This window comes from Myotis brandtii, unplaced genomic scaffold (assembly GCF_000412655.1).
Source record: "Myotis brandtii unplaced genomic scaffold, ASM41265v1 scaffold670, whole genome shotgun sequence".
Classification (NCBI taxonomy): domain Eukaryota; kingdom Metazoa; phylum Chordata; class Mammalia; order Chiroptera; family Vespertilionidae; genus Myotis; species Myotis brandtii.
In genome coordinates this window covers 3,368,704-3,389,688 of record NW_005370611.1, presented here as the reverse complement: position 1 = coordinate 3,389,688, position 20,985 = coordinate 3,368,704, and the positions used below count along the sequence as shown (strand labels likewise).

The 20,985-nt window shown below is 40.2% G+C and overlaps 1 protein-coding gene across 1 annotated transcript in view; it reads left to right on the top strand.

Annotated features, from left to right (window-relative positions):
• Positions 1–20,985, top strand: part of TANGO6 (transport and golgi organization 6 homolog) — a 144,417-nt gene that overhangs the window by 73,401 nt on the left and 50,031 nt on the right. The window contains exon 15 of the mRNA XM_005881224.2: positions 13,970–14,110. Within this exon, the coding sequence (XP_005881286.1) occupies positions 13,970–14,110 (141 nt within the window). The remainder of the gene's footprint in view (positions 1–13,969; positions 14,111–20,985) is intronic.

The following is a 20,985-nucleotide window of genomic DNA, read 5'->3' as shown; positions in this document are numbered from 1 at the left end:
ATTGTAGCTATATCACTTTTCATTTCTTCCTGATTCTTGCATAGGTTGTTGATTTTCTCATCCATCTGGTGAATGAATTGTACAACCATTACTCTGAATTCTTTTTCTGTCATGTTGCATGCTTCAATTTCACTAATTTCCTTTCTTGGCGACTCCTCATTTTCTTTCCTCTGGGGATTGTGTCGTCTCCTCATTCTGACTATCTTCAGATGGTTCAAACGTCGAGTTGCGTGGGCCCAGGCCGTGTGCAGTGGGAGCTTCGCACCACCCTAGTGTCACTGAAGAGCTCTGACACTAAGATGTGTGGTTGTAGTGGGTTGGTGGGAACCGGGCTCACTCAGAGTCAGCATTACCAGCGCTCAGTGTGGTCTCGTGTGCACACTTAGAATCAGGGACTCCGCCTGCACCGTCCTGAAACAGAGACCCCCCTGGACTGTGTTGAAAATCAGAGCCCCCTAGCATGCACCAGGAGTCAGAGTTTCCCAAGAGTCCAGTATCAGAGTCTCTGTTGCTTCGCGCAGCCTTGCATTGAGAATCAGGGTCCCTGTGTGCGCATGCACCAAGAATTGGAGTCACTGGCTCTTAGTGTGAATGCACTGGGAATCAGATTCCAGGCACAGGTGATAAAAACAGAGTCAAGTCACTGGTGCTTGGTGCTGCCTCCCGCCCGGAGAATCGGGGTCCCGGAGCCCGTGTTGCGGGGAACAAGTTCCCAGTGTTCGCGCGTTAGCTCTCAGGCTAAGATTCCTGTAGCCCAGGGGTCCTCAAACTACGGCCCACGGGCCACATGCAAATACAAATATTGTATTTGTTCCCGTTTTGTTTTTTTACTTCAAAATAAGATATGTGCAGTGTGCATAGGAATTTGTTCATAGTTTTTTTTTAAACTATAGTCCGGCCCTCCAACGGTCTGAGGGACAGAGAACTGGCCCCCTGTTTAAAAAGTTTCAGGACCCCTGACTTAGAATATCTATCTTGTTGGGTCCCAGGGGTCCTCAAACTACGGCCCTCGGGCCATATGCAAATACAAATATTGTATTTGTTCCCGTTTTGTTTTTTTACTTCAAAATAAGATATGTGCAGTGTGCATAGGAATTTGTTCATAGTTTTTTTTTAAACTATAGTCTGGCCCTCCAACGGTCTGAGGGACAGTGAACTGGCCCCCTGTTTAAAAAGTTTGAGGACCCCTGCTGTAGCCCATGCTGCAGGGGACAAGTTCCCAGTGTTTGCGCATTCGCAGGCTAAGATTCCTGTAGCAGCACTGAGGCCCAGGCGAGGGGTGGGTCTATCAGATACTATGGCGCTGACCGTGAGCCTGTGGGGAGGGGGATGGGCTCTGTTACTCACAGAGATCTGCCTCCGGGATGTCTGGATTCTTGGTGTCTGTGGGTCTGTAGCTGTGGTCGCCAAATTTAACATTTTTAACTGAAGTATTAATTTCTCTCTCTTTGGTCATGTCGAGACCTTGGGCAGTGGTGGAAAGTGCAGTTAAATGGTATCTGTACAGTTTTGGCAACTCATTTTTAGATTCTTACATTAGACTTTTGAACTTGGTTATGTTTCCTGACCTTGTGGTATCTCTGCTATCCCTGAAGAAGCTGGGAGGTTGGGAACAAATTGAGCCTCAGGGAACGAATCACAAGCATTGAGCTACCCAAGACCTAATTAGGTCATCTCTCCCATCCACCCAGGGCATGTCCTTAGATAGGGACAGAAAGAATTGTAAAATATCATTTTTTTAAAATATTTTTTTTACATTTTATTTTTTATTGATTTTTAGAGAAGAGAGGAAGGGAGGAGGAGAGAGAAAGAAACATCAATGTGATAGCAAAGCATGGATTGGCTTCCCCCACCAGGGACCAAGCCTGAAACCCAGATATGTGCCCTGACTGGGAATTGAATCAGCAACCTTTCAGTGCACAGGACGATGCCCAACCAACTGAGCCACATTGGCCAGGGCTTGCAAAATATCTTTGGCCATTGATTTTTTTTTTTATTATTGATGGTTTTAAAGATTTGTTCATTCATTCAACAAATATTTACTGAATATTTACTATGTTGGAGGGCACTATGAGTCTTGCACTGCCTTCATGGAATTTATAGCTGGAGTGGGAGAGGACATGAAGGGGGTAAATATTAATCAAATAATCACACAAAAAAATTGCAATATGCTGTGAAGAAAAGGTACATCGTGATAAGAGAACCTGTCTGGGTCATTTTACCTGACAGAGATAAGCTGAGATCTGGTGGATGATTAGAAATTAACCTAGTTAACATGGGAAGAAGCATGTTCGTGACAGGGAACAGCAAAGCAGCAGTGCTGTGGCAGGATGGGTCCTGCAGACCGGAAGGACTCCATGAATGCCTGTGTTTTACAGACACCTGGGGGTTAGTGAAAAAGGGATGGGCTGGGTGGGCTCAGAGCACCATCAACCCCACTCTAACCAGAGGACTCTGCTTTTCTCTCTTTCATTGAGCCTCCTCTAAAGACTTCATATGAAAACAAAGTTCTGCTACTTAAAAACAAAAAAAGGATTTGAAAAATCACTATCTTAGGCCATCTGTCTGACCTAGCAAAGAAGTTTTATAACACATGTCATATGTGATGTGTCATGCCACACAACACTTTTCAGCACCTTCTCCTCACCACTGTCAGAGAATGCTATCTCTTTTTGAGGCTGTTTTCATGAAATGCAGTGAGTACGTTTGGCTATCTGTACAAATCTCTAAATTCCGTTGTCCAGCACACAGCCCTGAGCCATTAAAAAAAAAATCATTCTAATTCCAAATGAAAAAGGTAACACCATATGGAGTTATTTTAGACCAATGGTTTTCAAATAATTTTCTTTTTTAGCTGTGGGATTAAATAAGATCTAACATGAAGTTGTCAAAAAGTCAAATCCTCTTTATTTTCTTATTTGTGCCCTTTTTCTTATATGTTTCACATTTTTTTAGTATAAACATTTATTGCTTTTATCATCAGAAGATAATGTTTTTTAAATTATGTGGCTGTTTAGGAAAACTGAATCATTTCATGATAAGTTTCAGGGACTAGTACAGATCGGAACAGATGGCTCCCTCTGTTGTAGTGCCCCCTGTTGACCTTTTCACAACTAGGGATTACTAATCACAGGGTGGCCGTGGCTTTCTCACCATGAATTTATGTGATGACAGCGGAAACCTTACTGACAAACAGATGTTTTTCCCAAGTGGAGCTTTTCTTAATGAAATGGTTGCTTAGAAACCAGACCATGCTAATAACTTTTCTATATTTAGTTTGTAAAGTGATTCCATTTGCAAAGTTATTAAGTCAGAGAATACTAATTAGATCAAATTAAACATATCTATTATTTCTTGCCTTGCAATTCAGCAACCAACTGGTTAAATTAGCAGCAAAATTTGGCCCTGACGCATCTATTCATAATAAGGACATACATGGAAAATGACAGCTCATGGAGCCACCCTGCTCTGCTCTTCACTGTGATTCTCTAGAGGTACAGTGTGTTTGATCTGTCACCTGTATGTATTAGACACTGTGACATGGAGCACTTATGAGGTTGCTGAGAGGATCAGTTAGGTCAGTGGGTCAAAAATTGTAAGTGAAAATGTAAAAGTAACTTCAAGTTAAGCTCAGTGACATAGCAGTAAAGGAAAGGCTTGGGAGGGAAGATGCTTGTTAGGAATGTAATTTATAAATGGAAAATCTGATAGGCTGACTATTACTAATACAGAGAAACCTCAGCATGAACCATATTTGTCTGGTGGATTAAAACATGAAGTCTTAAATTCAAACTACACGAAATTTGGAAGAAAATACATTTCTGTCTTTTTTTTTTTTTTTGTAATATATTTTATTGATTTTTTACAGAGAAGAAGGAAGAGGGACAGAGAGTTAGAAACATTGATGAGAGAGATCGATCAGCTGCCTCCTGCACACTCCCCACTGGGGATGTGCCCGCAACCAAGGTACATGCCCTTGACCGGAATCGAACCTGGGACCCCCGAGTCTGCAGGCCGACGCTCTATCCACTGAGCCAAACCGGTTCGGCACATTTCTGTCTTTTATTTCCAGTAATGATGAGGTAGCTCAGTAGAAAACAGCTGTGCTTCAGGGCCCCTACAGGGTCCATGACTAGGTCTGGTCATTCCGGGAAATTGTAGACAAAGTGTTTAGTGTGTATGTGCATTTATGAGGGAGAAGGGACTCTTGGCGGAGGTAGAAAGGTGGGGGGTGGGGAGGAAAGGAATTATAGTATCTCTGCCTGGTTTCCCTATGAAACTATAGTTTAAGTCCTACAAGGCATGGTTGCTGATTTCACAACAATCACATTTTCTAAACCAGTCCTAGTGCCTGTCACAAAGACTTGCCTAATCATCTCATCAGGACAATCGCCAGGCTTAACTGAGGAAAAAGGGGAGAATTTCAGAAATATTTATATCTTGATTGTGTCACTGTTTGGTACCCAAAGCACAGAGCAAGTCTCCTGGCCGGAACACATCAGAGACTGTGCAAGATCAGCCCTGTCTTGTTAGAGCTTCGGGCCAGGTGACAACTCCCCTGGGAGGCTTTGGCTCTCAAAACCAGTGAGAACCTGACGCATCAGTCATTGTTGCTGATTCTACAGTTTCTCCTTGCGTAGGCTTCCGGTGAAATGCCAGCAGAAACTCAGAAAAAAATAAATCCGAAGTTCAGGTGGTACTCCTCCTACCAGGACCACCCATCTTGGGTCTATAGGAGTTGTAAAGGGTTTTATTTTCTTACTGAGTCTAAAAGAGAACCACTTATTGTTTTTTGGGAAATCAGAAGCTCCTATTTTCTTTTTAGCAGTAAACATTTCTTTTGATAGCATAAAGAGAATGTTAATGTGCTTTTTCACTCTTTGAAAGCTACATAAAGAGAATTAAATGACTAACATTCTGCTTATTTGTCAGCCATGATCAGTTGACGCAAGTTTCTCTGAACATGTAGGGTGATGATTACTCCCAAAGAAGTGGTAATTGCTGTTTTCTTTCCCTTCCTTCCTCGCTTATGCCGTCAGTCAGTAGTAGAGCAGCTTTGTTCGAATTTCTGTGCATAAAACACTAGCCCTTGGTCACAGTGGTGTTCTCGCAGCTCTGCTTTTCTCAGCTCTGTTCTCTTATTCCTTCCTCTCTGTTGCTCAAAGTTATTTGATAGAGGCAGCCCTGCCAAGGTGGACCCTGAGCTTTACAGTGCTGTTTCAGGTTTCATTTTATTCATTTGGGGAGGGTAGTAGAATTAAGAGATTTAGAGGCCTTACAGTAGCCCATAAAGATGTGGGGTGGAGGATTCCGACCAAGATGGCGGCATAGGTAAACACCGGAGACTGCTGCCGCAAACAACCACTTCAAAAATACAACTAAAAGACGGAACGGACATCACCCAGAACCACAGGAAGGCTGGCTGAGGAGAGACTCTTCAACTAGAAGGAAAAATAACAGCACACCGAGGCTCAGAGGAGGCGCAGTGTGGAAAAAACTCAGGTGCGGAGGTGCGCGCGCAAAGCGGGCTGGTGGCTGAGAGCGCGGTTGTCGTTTTCGGTCAGGGGGGAGTCTCAGACTCTGAGCTCCAGATACGGGCGAATCGCTGGGGACTCGGACCCAAACGGGAGAAGCGGGAGTGTCTGGCATCAGTTGGAAGGCAGCTTTCCCTCCGAGGTTTGCAGCGGTTCCGGGGGTTCTGAGAAGCAGAGCCTCTGGGAACAGGACTGAGGGCACCATAACGGCTCCCTCCGCCCGCCCTGTTGAGCCCGCCCCGCCCAAGCCCTGCGCAGAGCCATTTGCCGGATAGCCTCAGGCAAAGGCTAGATTAGCACCTCCCCAGAGGACAGAAGTTTTCCGCGGCAGACACAGCTGATTCACACAGCCAGTCGGCCTGGTGGTCAAATCCCTCTAGTATTAACTACAACAATCAAGGCTCAACTAGAACAAGACTGCGCACAAAGACCACTAGGGGGTGCACCAAGAAAGCATAAAAAATGCGGAGACAAAAAAACATGACAGAAATGGAGGATATAGAGCTAAAAAACGCAATTTTGAGGGCTTGCAATAAACTTCTGGAGAGCCTCACGAAAACTAATGAGACCCTCGATGCTATGATAAAGAAACAACTAGAAATTAAGCATACACGGTCGGAAATAAAGAATATTACACCCAATAGCAGACCAGAGGAGCGCAAGAATCAAGCCAAAGATTTGAAATGCGAAGAAGCAAAAAACACCCAACCGGAAAAGCAAAATGAAAAAAGAATCCGAAAATACGAAGATAGTGTAAGGAGCCTCTGGGACAGCTTCAAGCGTACCAACATCAGAATAATAGGGGTGCCAGAAGATGAGAGACAGCAAGATATTGAAAACCTATTTGAAGAAATAATGGCAGAAAACTTCCCCCACCTGGTGAAAGAAATGGACTTACAGGTCCAAGAAGCGCAGAGAACCCCAAACAAAAGGAATCCAAAGAGGACCACACCAAGACACATCATAATTAAAATGCCAAGAGCAAAAGACAAAGAGAGAATCTTAAAAGCAGCAAGAGAAAGAGACTCAATTACCTACAAGGGAATACCCATACGACTGTCAGCTGATTTCTCAACAGAAACTTTGCAGGCCAGAAGGGAATGGCAAGAAATATTCAAAGTGATGAATACCAAGAACCTACAACCAAGATTACTTTATCCAGCAAAGCTATCATTCAGAATTGAAGGTCAGATAAAGAGCTTCACAGATAAGGAAAAGCTAAAGGAGTTCATCACCACTAAACCAGTATTATACGAAATGCTGAAAGGTATCCTTTAAGAAGAGGAAGAAGAAAAAGGTAAAGATACAAATTGTGAACAACAAACATGCATCTATCAACAAGTGAATCTAAGAACCAAGTGAATAAATAATCTGATGTACAGAATGAACTGGTGATTATAATGAATCAGGGACATAGAAAGGGAATGGACTGACTATTCTTGGGGGGGAAAGGGGAATGGGAGATGAAGTTATGGGGGGGGAAAAAAGAGGAACAAATGTAACCTGAACAATAAAGATTTAATTAAAAAAAAAAAAGATGTGGGGTGGAGGTATTTTCAGAATCACTGGTTAAAAACTGGAACTCATTAAAATCCAAGGTTTGGATTTCCATTTGTGTGGCTCCCCTGTCACCACTAATGGCAACAGCATCTCAAGTTAGAGTCATTTGTGAATTTAATGAACATCACTACCTCCTTTTTCCACCAACTGGTAACAAAGCAGTCCCCATGAAGCCCAACCGGACCCCGTAGAGGACTCTGCCTATTCATATGGGAAGCTGTGTGCAAAGTGTTTCTCCTTCCTCTGATCTTGGAGTCCAACAGAAAGTAATTTTTATGGAGTGAGGCTGACATCATATACTTGGAAATGTAAGGTTTGCATCTTTGGGGTTAGGATTTGTGGAGCTAATATTGTCCTAGCACGTATTTCTCTTAGGCACTGCCAAGTGAGCCCTGGGATGGCAGAGTGCACATTTGCAGTTCTGCTCTGCCAAGTGGCAACTCTGTATTCTTGTGCTATATTTTTTACCCCTCTATTTCTCAACTAGCTCCTCAGTAAAACTAGGAATGATGGTATTACCTATTTCAAAGGATTGTTCGAAAGCATTAAGTGGGTAAATAATGTAAAGTGCTCAGGACTTTGCCGGGCATATTGAAAACAATAAATGTTAGGAATTTTTATTGTCTTTACTATTTATTATAATATTAATAATAAGTGCATTTTTATTATAATATTTCATGATCCAAATGACTTCCAATAAGTACAGTTAACTTTCAGTAAATATAGATTATTCACTTGTTTTTACTTTTTCCCTCTTCAAAATGGGAATTTGAAAACAGTTTAAGCAAATGTATATTGGCATTATTTTAGTATTTGGTATTTTTTTAAAATATATTTTTATTGATTTCAGAGAGGGGAGAGGGAGGAGAGAGAGACAGAAACATCAATGATGAGAGAGAATCATTGATCGGCTGCCTCCTGCACACCACACGCTGGGGATCGAGCCCACAACCCGGGCATGTGCCCTTGACTGAATCTAACCTAGGACCCTTCAGTCCACAGGCTGACGCTCTATCCATTGAGCCAAACCAGCTAGGGCGTAGTATTTGAATATATTATTTAGATCCTGGATTAAAGTGATAGACACTAGGTACAGTTCCTAAAAATTTTTAGCTGTTAGTCTTCTATTATTCCTAGCCCTGTTTTTTTCTCAGGCCTAAGTAACACTCACTCATCTCGAATCTTTATAAATTTGTTGGGGCTTGTCTACACTTAACACAACTTTGGAGCTTCAGAAAAACTTAGCATCAAGTTGGCTAGATATTATCATTTACTTTAATTACAAAAGCAGCCCAGCTATTCAGTTGAGCTCCCATACTTCCTTGATTTAATAACCAACTTCCCCACTTTATGCAACTTCCTAGATCCTTAGAGCTGAAGTTATTGTTAGTTTCCACCATAATGAGAAGTCTCAAATGAAGCAAGTGAAATAACCTACTAAAGGATAGTATTTTCCTTCTCTTGGTCTACCTTTATTATCTTTGTGTCATAGAGCTAGAGGACAATCCCAGATTGGTGATTGTCTTTCTGTAATCAGGGGAAAATTTCCTTGTGCCTGACCATCATTGTTCTTTCAAACTAGAGATTCCTCCACAGGTTAATATACATTTTATCTTCTTTTTAGTTTTTCAAAATAACTTATTTTTATAAATTTATTTCAAACATAGTTTGTGAAGGTTCTAAAAGCTTATCCCCTACCCTTATTACCCCCTCACAGAGATAACCATTCCCCTCACCACCCCCTTTTTAAGTAGTTTTTCCTAGTAATTATCTCCTCATTTATAAAGAAAATGCTTATACATGTCTCTCTTGATTTAAACAATTTTGGACACAGTGTATTTATTTTCTACATATAGAGTGAGGATTTGGCGCATGCACATACACATGCACATGCATGCCTGCATATGCCCATCTGTACCCCTTCTCCTCTTGCCTTTTCCCATCACAGTTTTGGCTGCATCATTGGGTAGCATTTGCTGCTGACTATAAGGGTATTATTCATTGCTGAGCCCAGTTCAGTCTTCCTTTCTTATATATTTGCTTAGTTTTCTATTTAATGGTTACTAGTTTTTTCCAAATGATCTATCAGATACATATCATTTTTTTTACCTTTGTTCTCTTTACTCAAATTTCAGCCTTTGACACCTATCTTGCTCTCTTTATCCTTGTTCGTGGGTTTATACCCTTTTTACTCCTTAATCATTAATTTTTTAAAAAATATATTTTATTGATTTTTTTACAGAGAGGAAGGGAGAGGGATAGAGAGTTAGAAACATCGATGAGAGAGAAACATCAATCAGCTGCCTCCTGCACACCCCCTACTGGGGATGTGCCCGCAACCACTGTCACTGCTGGAAGTCAACACTATTTTGGTTTTTGTTTGTTTTCTTTTTTTCTTAACACTATTTTAAACAGAATACATTCTTGGCTTATCATGAAAGTCATTGGGAGAGAGAAAAAAAAGCATAGTTATTTTGCAAAGTTGATTGTCTTTTTTGTTGTATAAAGTACTTTTAATAATATTTTACATTAGTTTGCCTATATCCTTTGTGTTGCCCTAAAACACGTCAGAATGCTTTCATGAACTCTTGCCAGTTTGTTTTACCTTTACCTCCTATGTATCTTATCAGTTATACCTCATCTTGAAATGCATGGCTGTTTTCCTAGGAATCAGAGCAGGAGCAGCTATCTCTCACACAATCATTTGCGTCTGATTGCCAAAGGGATTGGTGTGTCATGTTTCCTTGAAACCTCTGCTGACCCAGAAATTACCTCATTTTCACATTACAAAGGAATTATCAAGTGTGAGAGGTCAAGGTTCATGTGAAGGTTATGGCCATGTTTCCTCCCTTGTCAAAATTCAGAAAACTTTTCAAATAAGAAAACAAAAACAGCCACACAAAATTTCATCCCTTTAAATTGTTATACAGTCTTAACCATCATATACAATTCTCTGCACTGCTTGATGTAATAGTGAGGAGGGAACTGCCTGTGTTCCCTATGGATTTGTAAACTCATAGGTGGCAACCGTATCCTAGAAGGTAAAACTCAAACAGAGGGTCATTTGGCAGCAGTCTGCAGAGCAGGCCGGCAGGAAGATAAACAATTGCTACTGTGGGAAGCAAGGAAACTACTTTGCTATTGGCAACCTTTTTATGCAAGATTGGGAGAATTCATAACTCCCTGGTAGGAAAAGTAAAAAAAAAAAATATGAAATTGAATAAAAATATATGTGAAGAAAACTGTGTTAGGATTACTTTGGTTGAAAAAAATCAAACTGACATACGCATAGAGGGTATTTATTGCCTTATGTATCCAAAGATTCAAGCTGGTAGGAGTACAGTCGGATCCAGGGGCTCAAAGTATGCAATCGGGTCTCTTCCTTTTCTCCTTCCAGCTCTTGGCTTGACCCTCTTCGTTGTTGGCACCATTTTTGGGTGGGCTTTCTCCACAGGGTGGCCACTGGCAGCTTCCGGCTCATAACTTCAACAGGAAAGAAAGTAGAAAGAACTTATCTTTCCCAGTAGTTCTGATGTGGGCTCCAGGATTGAATCGCATTGCCCATTCCTAAACCATTCATAGTGGTGGGGATGCGATGGAATATCCTAACTGGCCATCCTGGGGCATGAGTTCACACAGGAGGGAGAGAAAGTAGGATGTTAGCTGCACTCAAACCACTTGGGCTGAGAGTGGAGCTTCGAGAAGGGATACTTATCTCAGAGGAACACGAGTGCTGTTAGCAGGAGAGTGAGTAGATTCTCTGTGCAACCAAAGATGCCTGCTACCGAGAGGAAAGCAAGAGCTTGTTTTGAAGTATATGGAAGGAGAACATGCTCATAGAAGTAAACAAACTGTTCCCTGCCAAAGATTAATGAGAGAAAATAGGCATAAACTGCAGTCGGAGGGATTTTAGTAATACATATGCTTTAGAAAAGCTAGATATATATCAAAGAATTATAAGGCAAATTCCACCTTTCCACTGATTTCCATTATAAAGTCCCAACCTATATTTCCAAAAGGAAGCAAATTTACCAGGTTTTTTAGTTGGGAATTTTTGATGGAAAACTAGTTATGAGAGCAACAGATCTATAATATGTACAGGGCCTTGTAACATATTAGCTATACAGCATCTACCAGAATTGCAGTTACCAGCCACCAATTCACTTTTTCTTTGGGGTTCTTTCAGAACTGGGAAGATTTTTTATTCCTCTTTCTTGGTAAACAATTGGTTTATCCTTTTCTTAAGCCACAGACCTTTTTCCTATGCTTAGGTGTTTCTCATTCCACCTTGGACCTCCAAGAAGTTGCCCATTTTTTTACATAATAGAACTAACTACAAATGCTGGGTCACATTTTGCCAACACGGAAGTAATCTAATTCAGGTTCTGCCACAGCCTGAAACTCCCTTAAGAGCAGTACTTCTGTTTGTATAAAATTGGAGGCCACATAAAGAGAGCTATGGATTAGGACCACCTGCAGAGACTTCCCAGGCTTTTCCCAAAGCAATGAAAAGGTAGGAATGGGGAGGGCAGAAAAGAGGATGGGCAGACAGGTACAGCCCATAGCAGTTGCTCCGCCTTTGTGTATATCTGATTTATAAGAGAATAGAATCACTATCTGTAACATAGAAAACAGTATGTAGACTTTGCCTGCAAGATTGTCAAGCTTAGCCCTAACCGGTTTGGCTCAGTGGATAGAGCATCGGCCTGCGGACTGAAAAGTCCCAGGTTCGATTCCGGTCAAGGGCATGTACCTTGGTTGTGGGCAACATCCCCAGTAGGGGGTGTGCAGGAGGCAGCTCATTGATGTTTCTAACTCTCTATCCCTCTCCCTTCCTCTCTGTAAAAAAATCAATAAAATATATTTAAAAAAAAAAGATTGTCAAGCTTAAACAGGAGAATGGTTAACTCAGGTAAAAAATAATTATAGATTTCTCAAACATTTATATTGCTCCTTCCCCATCTTCTCTTTCTTAATTCCTAAAATTTATATCAAGACTCTGTCTTTGAGCCCTTTTGTTCATTCATTCATTTAACAAATAGTTATTGAGCACCTGCTATGTGCTGACACTCTTCTAGGCATTTAAACTATAGCAGGGAATAAAACAAGTCCTTGACTTTGTAGAGTTCACATTTTGAGGAGGAGAGCAGTCAATAAGTAAGCAATATATAACATGTCAGGTAATATCAAGTGCTGAGAAGAAAAATGAAACAGGCTGAGTGGGGTGAGCAGAGGGAAAAGTAAGGCAGTCAGTCTATTCTAAGAACAGCAAGGAGTCCAGAGTTGCTGGACTATAGGGAGCAAAGGAGAGTATGGTAAAAGAGGAGGTCAGAGAGAAAGCAAAGGCAGGTGGGGATTGGGAGCTGCCCATATTTAGGGGAGAAGAGAAACTGTTGAGGGATTTGGACAGAAGAATGATGGGACCTGTTTTTTAAAAAAATCTTTTTAAAAAATATATTTTTATTGATTTCAGAGAGGAAGGTAGAGGGAGCGAAAGATAGAAACATCAATGATGAGAGTTCTCATTGATCAGCTGCCTCCTGCACGCCCCCCACCTGGAATTGAGCCCACAACCCGGGCACTCCATCCACTGAGCCAACCGGCTAGGGCCTGGTTTATGTTTTAACCAGGAAGTTCCAGCTGCAGTTAGGGAATAGGGTAGAAGCAGGGTGACTGATTAGGAGATCATTGAAAAACACCAGGCCAGAGATGATGGACCATCATCTGAGATTGAGGAGGAGGTAGTGAGAAGCATCTTCATCCTGGGTATATTTTGAAATTTCATGTTTTCTTCCTTTGTTTGTTTTTTCTTTTTCCTCACTCTTCTTTTTTTAAAAATATATTTTATTGATTTTTTACAGAGAGGAAGGGAGAGGGATAGAGAGTTAGAAACATCGATGAGAGAGAAACATCGATCAGCTGCCTCCTGCACACTCCCTACTGGGATGTGCCCACAACCAAGGTACCTGCCCTTGACCAGAATCGAACCTGGGACCCTTCAGTCCACAGGCCAACACTCTATCCACTGAGCCAAACCAGTCAGGGCCCTCACTATTCTTCAGACGTTATATAACCTTTTCCACCACCCACCCACCCACCCACCCAACCACAGTGATGGAATTTGTATTTATATGCTTTGAGACCAGGAGCTTTATTTCTGGTCCTGTCTTAGGTCTCTTCCTCCTGCCACCCCTCTAGAGTTTGTTTGATATGGAGCTGGGCACAGATATGATAACACTGCTGCAGACACACATTTGGGAGGTACTGGCATGATGGGAGAAGGGGTCAGCAAGTCCTAGGAAGGGGGAGTCAAGAGCAGGATCTTCGCTATTTCTGATCAGGGAACTCAGCCATAGCATATATCTACTATTGACTGTGCCCAGAATCTCTGAAGGTATTTCTTGTGGAAACTGCTCTCACTGTTGACATTTTACAGAGAGAACTCATACTGGAATGGAGAACTGCAGCAGAGAGGAATCACTGCTGTGCTTCAGGCAGGGACAATAGTAGTCATAGAACCTTAAAGTCCAGAATCAGGATTCTAGAAGGCATTTAATCCAGTCTTCTCCTGCTGTTGTGTGAACCCCTACCATGATTGCAGTCATCTAGCCTCTGCTTCAAGAGTCTATAACTCATAAATCATGGAATGTCGGTGCTGGAAGTGATCTTAGAAATTATATAGGGCTGGGACTAGAACTCCCAGCCCCATGTTCTTTCCACTCACTGTCTTGTCACTCCAAATAAAGAGCAGCCCTTGCCGAGAATTACAGAGGTGGGTTTAAATGCCTTAGTGTTCAGCCCATTGCAGGCTGTCTGGGTTTATTTGCCTTTCAGTCCTAAAAAGTAACGAATTTTCTTTTTATTTTCAATTTCAGGGATTGCCCTGCTCTCAGATGCGTACCCGGAGAAAATCTTGATTGGCCTGTTGGCTCAGTATGACAGCAGCAAAGACAAGCATACGCCGGAGACCAGAATGAAAGTCGGGGAAGTCCTGATGCGAATTGTGAGGGCATTAGGTGAGTTTTCTTGTTCCATCCTTCTGAAACGGTGGGGGAACAGTCTGGCTTTGGAACCAAAGTCTGTACACCTGGAGGCTTCGTATGTCCACTGTGAAGGTAGGGATATTCCTAAACATCTAGCAATGCCCAGGACAGCTCTCTACAACAAAGAATGATCTGGCCCCAATTGTCAAGAAGGCCCCTTTGGATAGATCCTGTTCTAGGGCTCATGTGAGCCATTTTGTTTCTGCTTTAACATCACTCAGATGTGTTAGTTAAGTCCAGGACTGCCATTTACAGCTATTCAGGTTGTTCACAGCTGTAAAAACTCTGAGAGGCATCATTGTATGAACGGCATGCCCTGGAGTTGTACAATACGCAACCTGCGTGATCATCCTGGTGGCCTTGACACATCTCAGTTATAATTTAGATTGCCATCTCACTGGACAGAGTTTGAAAGTTATTCATTCCCTTCTGTAATATATTTACAAATCCTTTTGGATATGGAAGCTTCTGCATGTGGCTAATCTTATGAGCATACTTTTTTAGTGAATAGCCTTTTCTGATCCTATCTGCTAAATCTGGGAGTGTGTCCTCATTAGAGCCTGTGGCCACCTTATAGGTGATTATGTATGCCTCCTACACTTTTTTTGGCCTTCTTTTTACATTTAATGGACCATAATATGAATAAAGTATATTTTTAAATTATCTTCTCATCAATTTTTTCAGAGATGTAAGTTTAAAATCTATTTATAGATCTTACCCCTCCTAATTGTAGCAGTAATACATGGTAGTTTTGGGGAAATTTGGAAAGTATTTTTAAAAAACAAAGTAATCACTGATAATCTCATAATTCAGAAATAACCACTTTTTGTTTACATTTTGATCTTTCCTTTTTTTCTAGGAACTCTAGTTATACTGTGTATATCCTGCATTTTTTCATTTAACATTATCAGCACTTTTCTATGTCATTTAATATTTCTTGAAAATATAAGTTATATTGGTTGTATTATATAATCAGTAATCTGAATCTATTATAATATTTAATTTTCTTCCAAAAAGCTATTATTGTTTAATTAGGTTGTTTCCAGTTACTTTCTTTATGAGGAACTTTTCAAGGATTATGAGAAGTGTGCTATTGATTATTCTTATACACAAATCCTTTTGGTGACTCTTTGATTTTTTCTTTAAGATTGGTTCCTGCAAGGGAAATTGCTAGGTCAAAGTATACACATGCTTTAAGGCTCTTGATATTTAGTGCTAAGTTGTCCTCCAGAAATGTGCACTCTTGTCAGCAGTGAATGAGACTGCTAATTTCTCATACAGAAAAATTATTCCGTGGCTTCAGACCAGATTTCTACCTTGGCTCCCAGAATGAATGGAAGAACCTATCAGAAAATGTGGTGGGCGGGTGGGCTGATGAAAGGAGGGAGGGTGTGAGGGGAGGGACTGCTGGATGAAAGGGTGGATGTATGATTCAGTGAACTCATTGTTGCTCTAGAAGTGCAACTCAGATCTGGTGGTGTCGTCGTCGTTATATACAAAGAATAGCACTTAATTATATTTAAAGGCAGAACATAGTCTTCTTACTCAGCAAGCTCAAACAAGTTCCAGTTTACTCTAGATCAGAAGTTTCTAAAATTAAGCAAAAATAGAAAGCCCTATTCATGTTGAAGATATTCATCTGAAAAGTTTACCTTCAGTGAACTCTATAGAAAAGATCAGGAATTAATTTTTGGAATGAGGAATGAGGGGAGAGAACTAAATCTCAGGTCTCTACTGGAATATGCCAGGGCAAGTAGAATGACACCCAGGAATGCTGGGGCAAAGCAATTTATACTTCTAAGTTAGGAGGTGCATTTTCTCTTTATCTTCCAGGAAAAGGTAGGTCCAGGAAAAGGGGGTATTTCTAATTCTTAATTACCTTATTTAATGTACTTTGTCAACTCTTTTTCACATCACCTGCTTAATTTTTATTAGTTTTGTTGTTGTTAATCCTCATCCAAGGATATTTTTTCCATTGATTTTTAGAGAGAGTGGGAGGGATGCAGGGAGAGGGAGAGAGAGACAGACAGACAGAGACGCAGACAGGGACACAGACAGACATTGATGTGAGAGAGACACATAGATTGGTTGCTCACACATGCGCCCCGACTGGGGCTGGGAATGGAACCTGCAACCCAGGCACATGCCCTTGACCAGGAATCAAACCCTTGACCATTTGGTGCTCGAGCCAACCCTCTAACCACTTAGCCATACCGGCCAAGGCTCACCTGCCTAATTTTTGTTTTAGTTTAGTAATCACTTTGTGCCCCCTTACAGTTTAATCTAGTGATGAGCAACCCATGATCCTATCTAGTTCCAGGATGAAGCTCATAATCTGATTTTAGAAAACCTGTCATCTGCCCAGAGAGGAACAAATTCAGCCCCAAATTCTTTTCTGACAACCACCTTCTCCTAGCCAGTTGTAAAAAACAGGAAAATTGATTAATTAGATTTGTCTAGCAGGCTACTGTGAATTCCAATTGGCTTGGACTGGGAATTAAGATAAGAAAAGGAGCTTTATAACAGCTACATAGCCCTGACTGGTTAGCTCAGTTGGTTAGAGCATTGTCTCAATATGCCAAGGTTGCAGGTTCTATCCCCAGTCAGGGCATATACAAGAATCAACCAATGAATGCATAAATAAGTTATACAATCTTTCTCTCTCTCTCTCTCTCTCTCTCTCTCTCTCATCAATAAATAAAATTTTTTTAAAAAAAACAGCTACATAATATTTTATAGTATGGATATACCACACTTTAGACCATTTAATCAACCATTCCTCTGTGAATAAACCTTCACTTTTTTCTTTTTTTTCCTGACATGCAGTATTGCAATATAAATTTTCACATACATATGCTAATATAAATATATGCATATTTTGTATGTATATACATGCTAAGGTACTGGAACATTTATTTCTATAAGTTCCATATTTGCCAAAGTGGAATCACTGGGTCAAAGGCTGTTTATATTTTAACTTGCTTATATACTGACAGATTACTTCCTAAAATTGTGGGTGAGATTGTGCTTTTTGAACCCCTGCTATGTCTGTTGCCAAATAGAGAAAAGTATTTTTTGAAAATTGAGTTCTTCAAAGTGAATGGACTAAGAAAGTCCATCTTTTGTTATTATGTTGTTTGTCTTGATTGCAATGGGAGAAAATGTCTCAATTTAAGAAATGCAATAGTAATACATTTTGCTATCAATTACCTTATAAGAGTAGTCAAGGAATGACAAAATAAATCACCTTTAGAAGTATCTTGCTCAACCAAGTTTGTTTAAAGGTGCAGCATTATAACCAGTTACCTCAAGGGCATTCTAAATAAGTAGTTTCCAGAAATATCTTAACTTTTAATTTACCAATTAAAAAATTTTACTTTATGGGTCTTTCTTCCATAATATATCTTTTGGTTCTCTTCTGTGTAATAAACAACCCAGAACTTAATGGCTTAATTCCACAACCATTTATTTGTTCTGAATTCTATAATATGGGTAAGGTTTGCTAGGGACAGCTCATCTCTGCTCCCCATGGTGTTGTCTGGGCTCAGCTGGTGGTCTTTTGCTGCATGTGGTGTAGCCTGGGCTCATCCAGCAGGTTGCATTCAGCTGGGGTCTTGACTGGGGTGCCTCAGTGCTCCTCCACATGGCTTCTCTCTGTGCCTGCATGTGAACACTCCCCATTTGGTTGTCCGGGCCAAACTTCTTTTCAGCGTGATGAATGGTTTCCCAGAGAACTAAAGGAGAAGCTGCCAGGGCTGTTAAGAGCTAAACCTGGAACTGGCTTACTGTCTCTTCTGCCACATTCTACTGTCAAAGTAAGTCATAAAACCAGCCCAGGTTCAAGGAGCAGGGAAGTAGCCTCTAATTTTTGTTGAGAGAAACAGCATTGTGTTCAGGGATGGTGTGTTGGTAGCCATAGCTGCACACTAATTACCACACTACCAAAAATAGTGCATGCTCACCACAAGCCTAACAGTACAGAGGTGTGTAAAGAAAAATCTAGTCTCTCCGAAATATTAGTTACATTTACTATTTTCACCTCCCAAGGTAAATAATGATAATGGTTTGGTATATATTCTTTTATACCTTTCTCTGTGCTCATATAGATATATATAAAAGTATATGAACTCCTTATATGCCTTTTTTTTTTCTCTTTTACAAAAACAGAATCTTAATATATTATTACTAGAGGCCCGGTGCATGAAATTTGTGCACTCAAGGGGAGAGGGGTCCCTCAGCCCAGCCTGCGTCCTCAAGTCATCTGTCGGATATCCTTAGCGTTGCAGTTGCTGTGGAGGCGGGAAAGGCTCCTGCCACACCACTGCCACTACGCTCTCCAGCCGTGAGCCTGGCTTCTATCTGAGTGGTGCTCCCCCTGTGGGAGCACACTGACCACCAGGAGGCAGCTCCTGCGTTGAGCGTCTGCCCCCTGGTGGTCAGTGCGCATCATAGCAACCGGTTGTTCCGCCGTTCAGTCGATTTGCATATTAGCCTTTTATTATATAGGATTACATATGATTACATGCTTTCATTGAAATCTAACTTTACCAAAGTATAATTTGCATAAAATGCTCCATTTTAAGTGTACATTTCAGTGAGTGTACATATAAATCCATGTAACCATCGCTACAATCAAAATATAGAACATTTTCATCACCTCAAACGTTCCTTTGCTCAGATGATCTCCCATTCCACACTCCACCTCAGGAAACCACTGATGTGCTTTCTGTGACTGTAGATGAGATTTGTCTTTTCTAGTATTTTAGGTAAATGAAATCATTTAGTATATACCCTTTTGTGTTTGACTCCTTTTGCTCAGCATAATGTTTTCGAGATTCATCCATGTTGTTATGTAGATTAGTTTTTCACTACTTTTTTATTGCTAAGTAGTACGTAGGAGTGGAATTGCTGGCTCGTATGTAGGTATATAAGAAACTGCCAAACTGCTTTCTAAACTAGTTGTACCATTTTACATTATGACCAGCAAAGTATGAGAGTTCCCCTTGCTCCATATTCTCGCCAGCTTTTAATTTGTAGCCATTTTAATGGGTCTATAGTAGTATCTCATTGTGGTTTAAATTCATATTTCCCTGATGACTAATTATATCAAGCACATGTCTTTTCAAGTGCTATTTTCTATTCATGTGTCCCTTACATGAAGTAACTGTTCAGATATTTTTCCATTTTTAAATTGGATGATTTCTTTTTATTGAGTTGCAAGAGTTCTTTAATATAGTGGATACAAGTGTCTTGTCGTATATCTGTATTGCAAACATTTCCTCGTCTTTTCTTACTGGTGTCTTTTTTAAAGAGAAAACATTGTTTTTTGGTTAAAATAACCCTTATTATAATATTAAGTAAATATGCAAAAACATAAAATCAGTTTACATATTTTACCTCACAGCTTGAAAAAATAAACACATTTAAAATTTTAATGCCAACAAAAATATCAAATTGATGGCATTATTTTAATGTGATAGATAATTTTTTGCTAAAATGAATTCACTACCCACAATGTGATATGGTTCTGATGTTAGGGTGGGGAATTTTTTTTTAGATCAGCATGCACAAATTATCATGTACTGTATGATAACTCTTTACTCCCATATCTTCCCTCTGAACAAACTATTGCAAAACCCTTGGGTTCCGAAGTCAGGCTGCCTGCATTCAAATCCCGAGGCTGCCACTTCCTAAATCTTGAATGTGTGACCGTAAGCAAGTTACTTAACATCTCTGTGCCTTGGTTTCTTCACCTGTAAAATTATCTTAATAATAATACCTACTTTATAGAGCTCTTGTGAGGCTTGCAGGGTTATTAAATGTAAAGTGGCAGATATATAATAAGCCGGTATATAATAATAATAATAATAATACCTTTTATTACCTCAAGCTCTATGTAGTAACTTTGCAGTCACTGAAGCCTCAGGCCAATAGGAATACTAGACATTAATGTTAGGGTAGAATTTCAACTACCTCAGGAAAATAGGAACTAAATCCAAACCAAGCTTTATGTATAAAGCCAGGCTCTAGGTTTGTACTACCCTGTACACATAAGAATGAAACCTACAGTTACCACTGGGAGCAAGCTTTCTCTCTCGGAAGATAAATGAAGATACACCATCACCCCTGCTCACTGGTGACTAGGACTAATTTCTAGTAATTTCCCAAGGATGAAAACCCCTGGAGTAAAACTGCTTCTGAATTGGGTCACCTGCAACATCAGTTTCTTCTTTCTACTGAATTATTCCCCTCTACATATAAGTATTACTTAATATATATTTTTAACAAAACTTCTCTCTTATTCCCCTTATCTCATTCCAAATACCTCATTCCTTATTTTTCTGGTCTCCTCCAGAGTAAAACTTCCCCAAATGTTGATGTATTTTCACTTTCATTCATTTCAAAATATTTTCTAATTTTGCTTATGATCTCTTTTTCTCCCATGGATTAGTTAGATGTGTGCTGTTTGTTGTTTAAATTTCAAATATTTGTAAGATTTTCCAGGTAACTTTCCGTTATTGCTTTATCATTTCTTTGTGGTCAAGGAGCATACTATGTTCCATGTGCATGTGGAGGTGTGGTCTGTAAATATCAGATTAACTTGGTGAGAGTATTTGAACCTCTTACTGTGTGCATACATAGAGTTTTTGTCCTCTTGACGAATTGACCCTTCTATTCCTTTTTTAAATTCCTTGTTCCAAAGTCTACTTTTTGTGATGTTAATATAGCCATTTCAGCTTTCATAAAATTAGTGTTTTTATGGTATATCTTTATCTCTTAATCTATGTCTTTATATTTGAAATGGATATTTTTGTAGGCACATTTTAGGGTCTTGCTTTTTTTAAAAA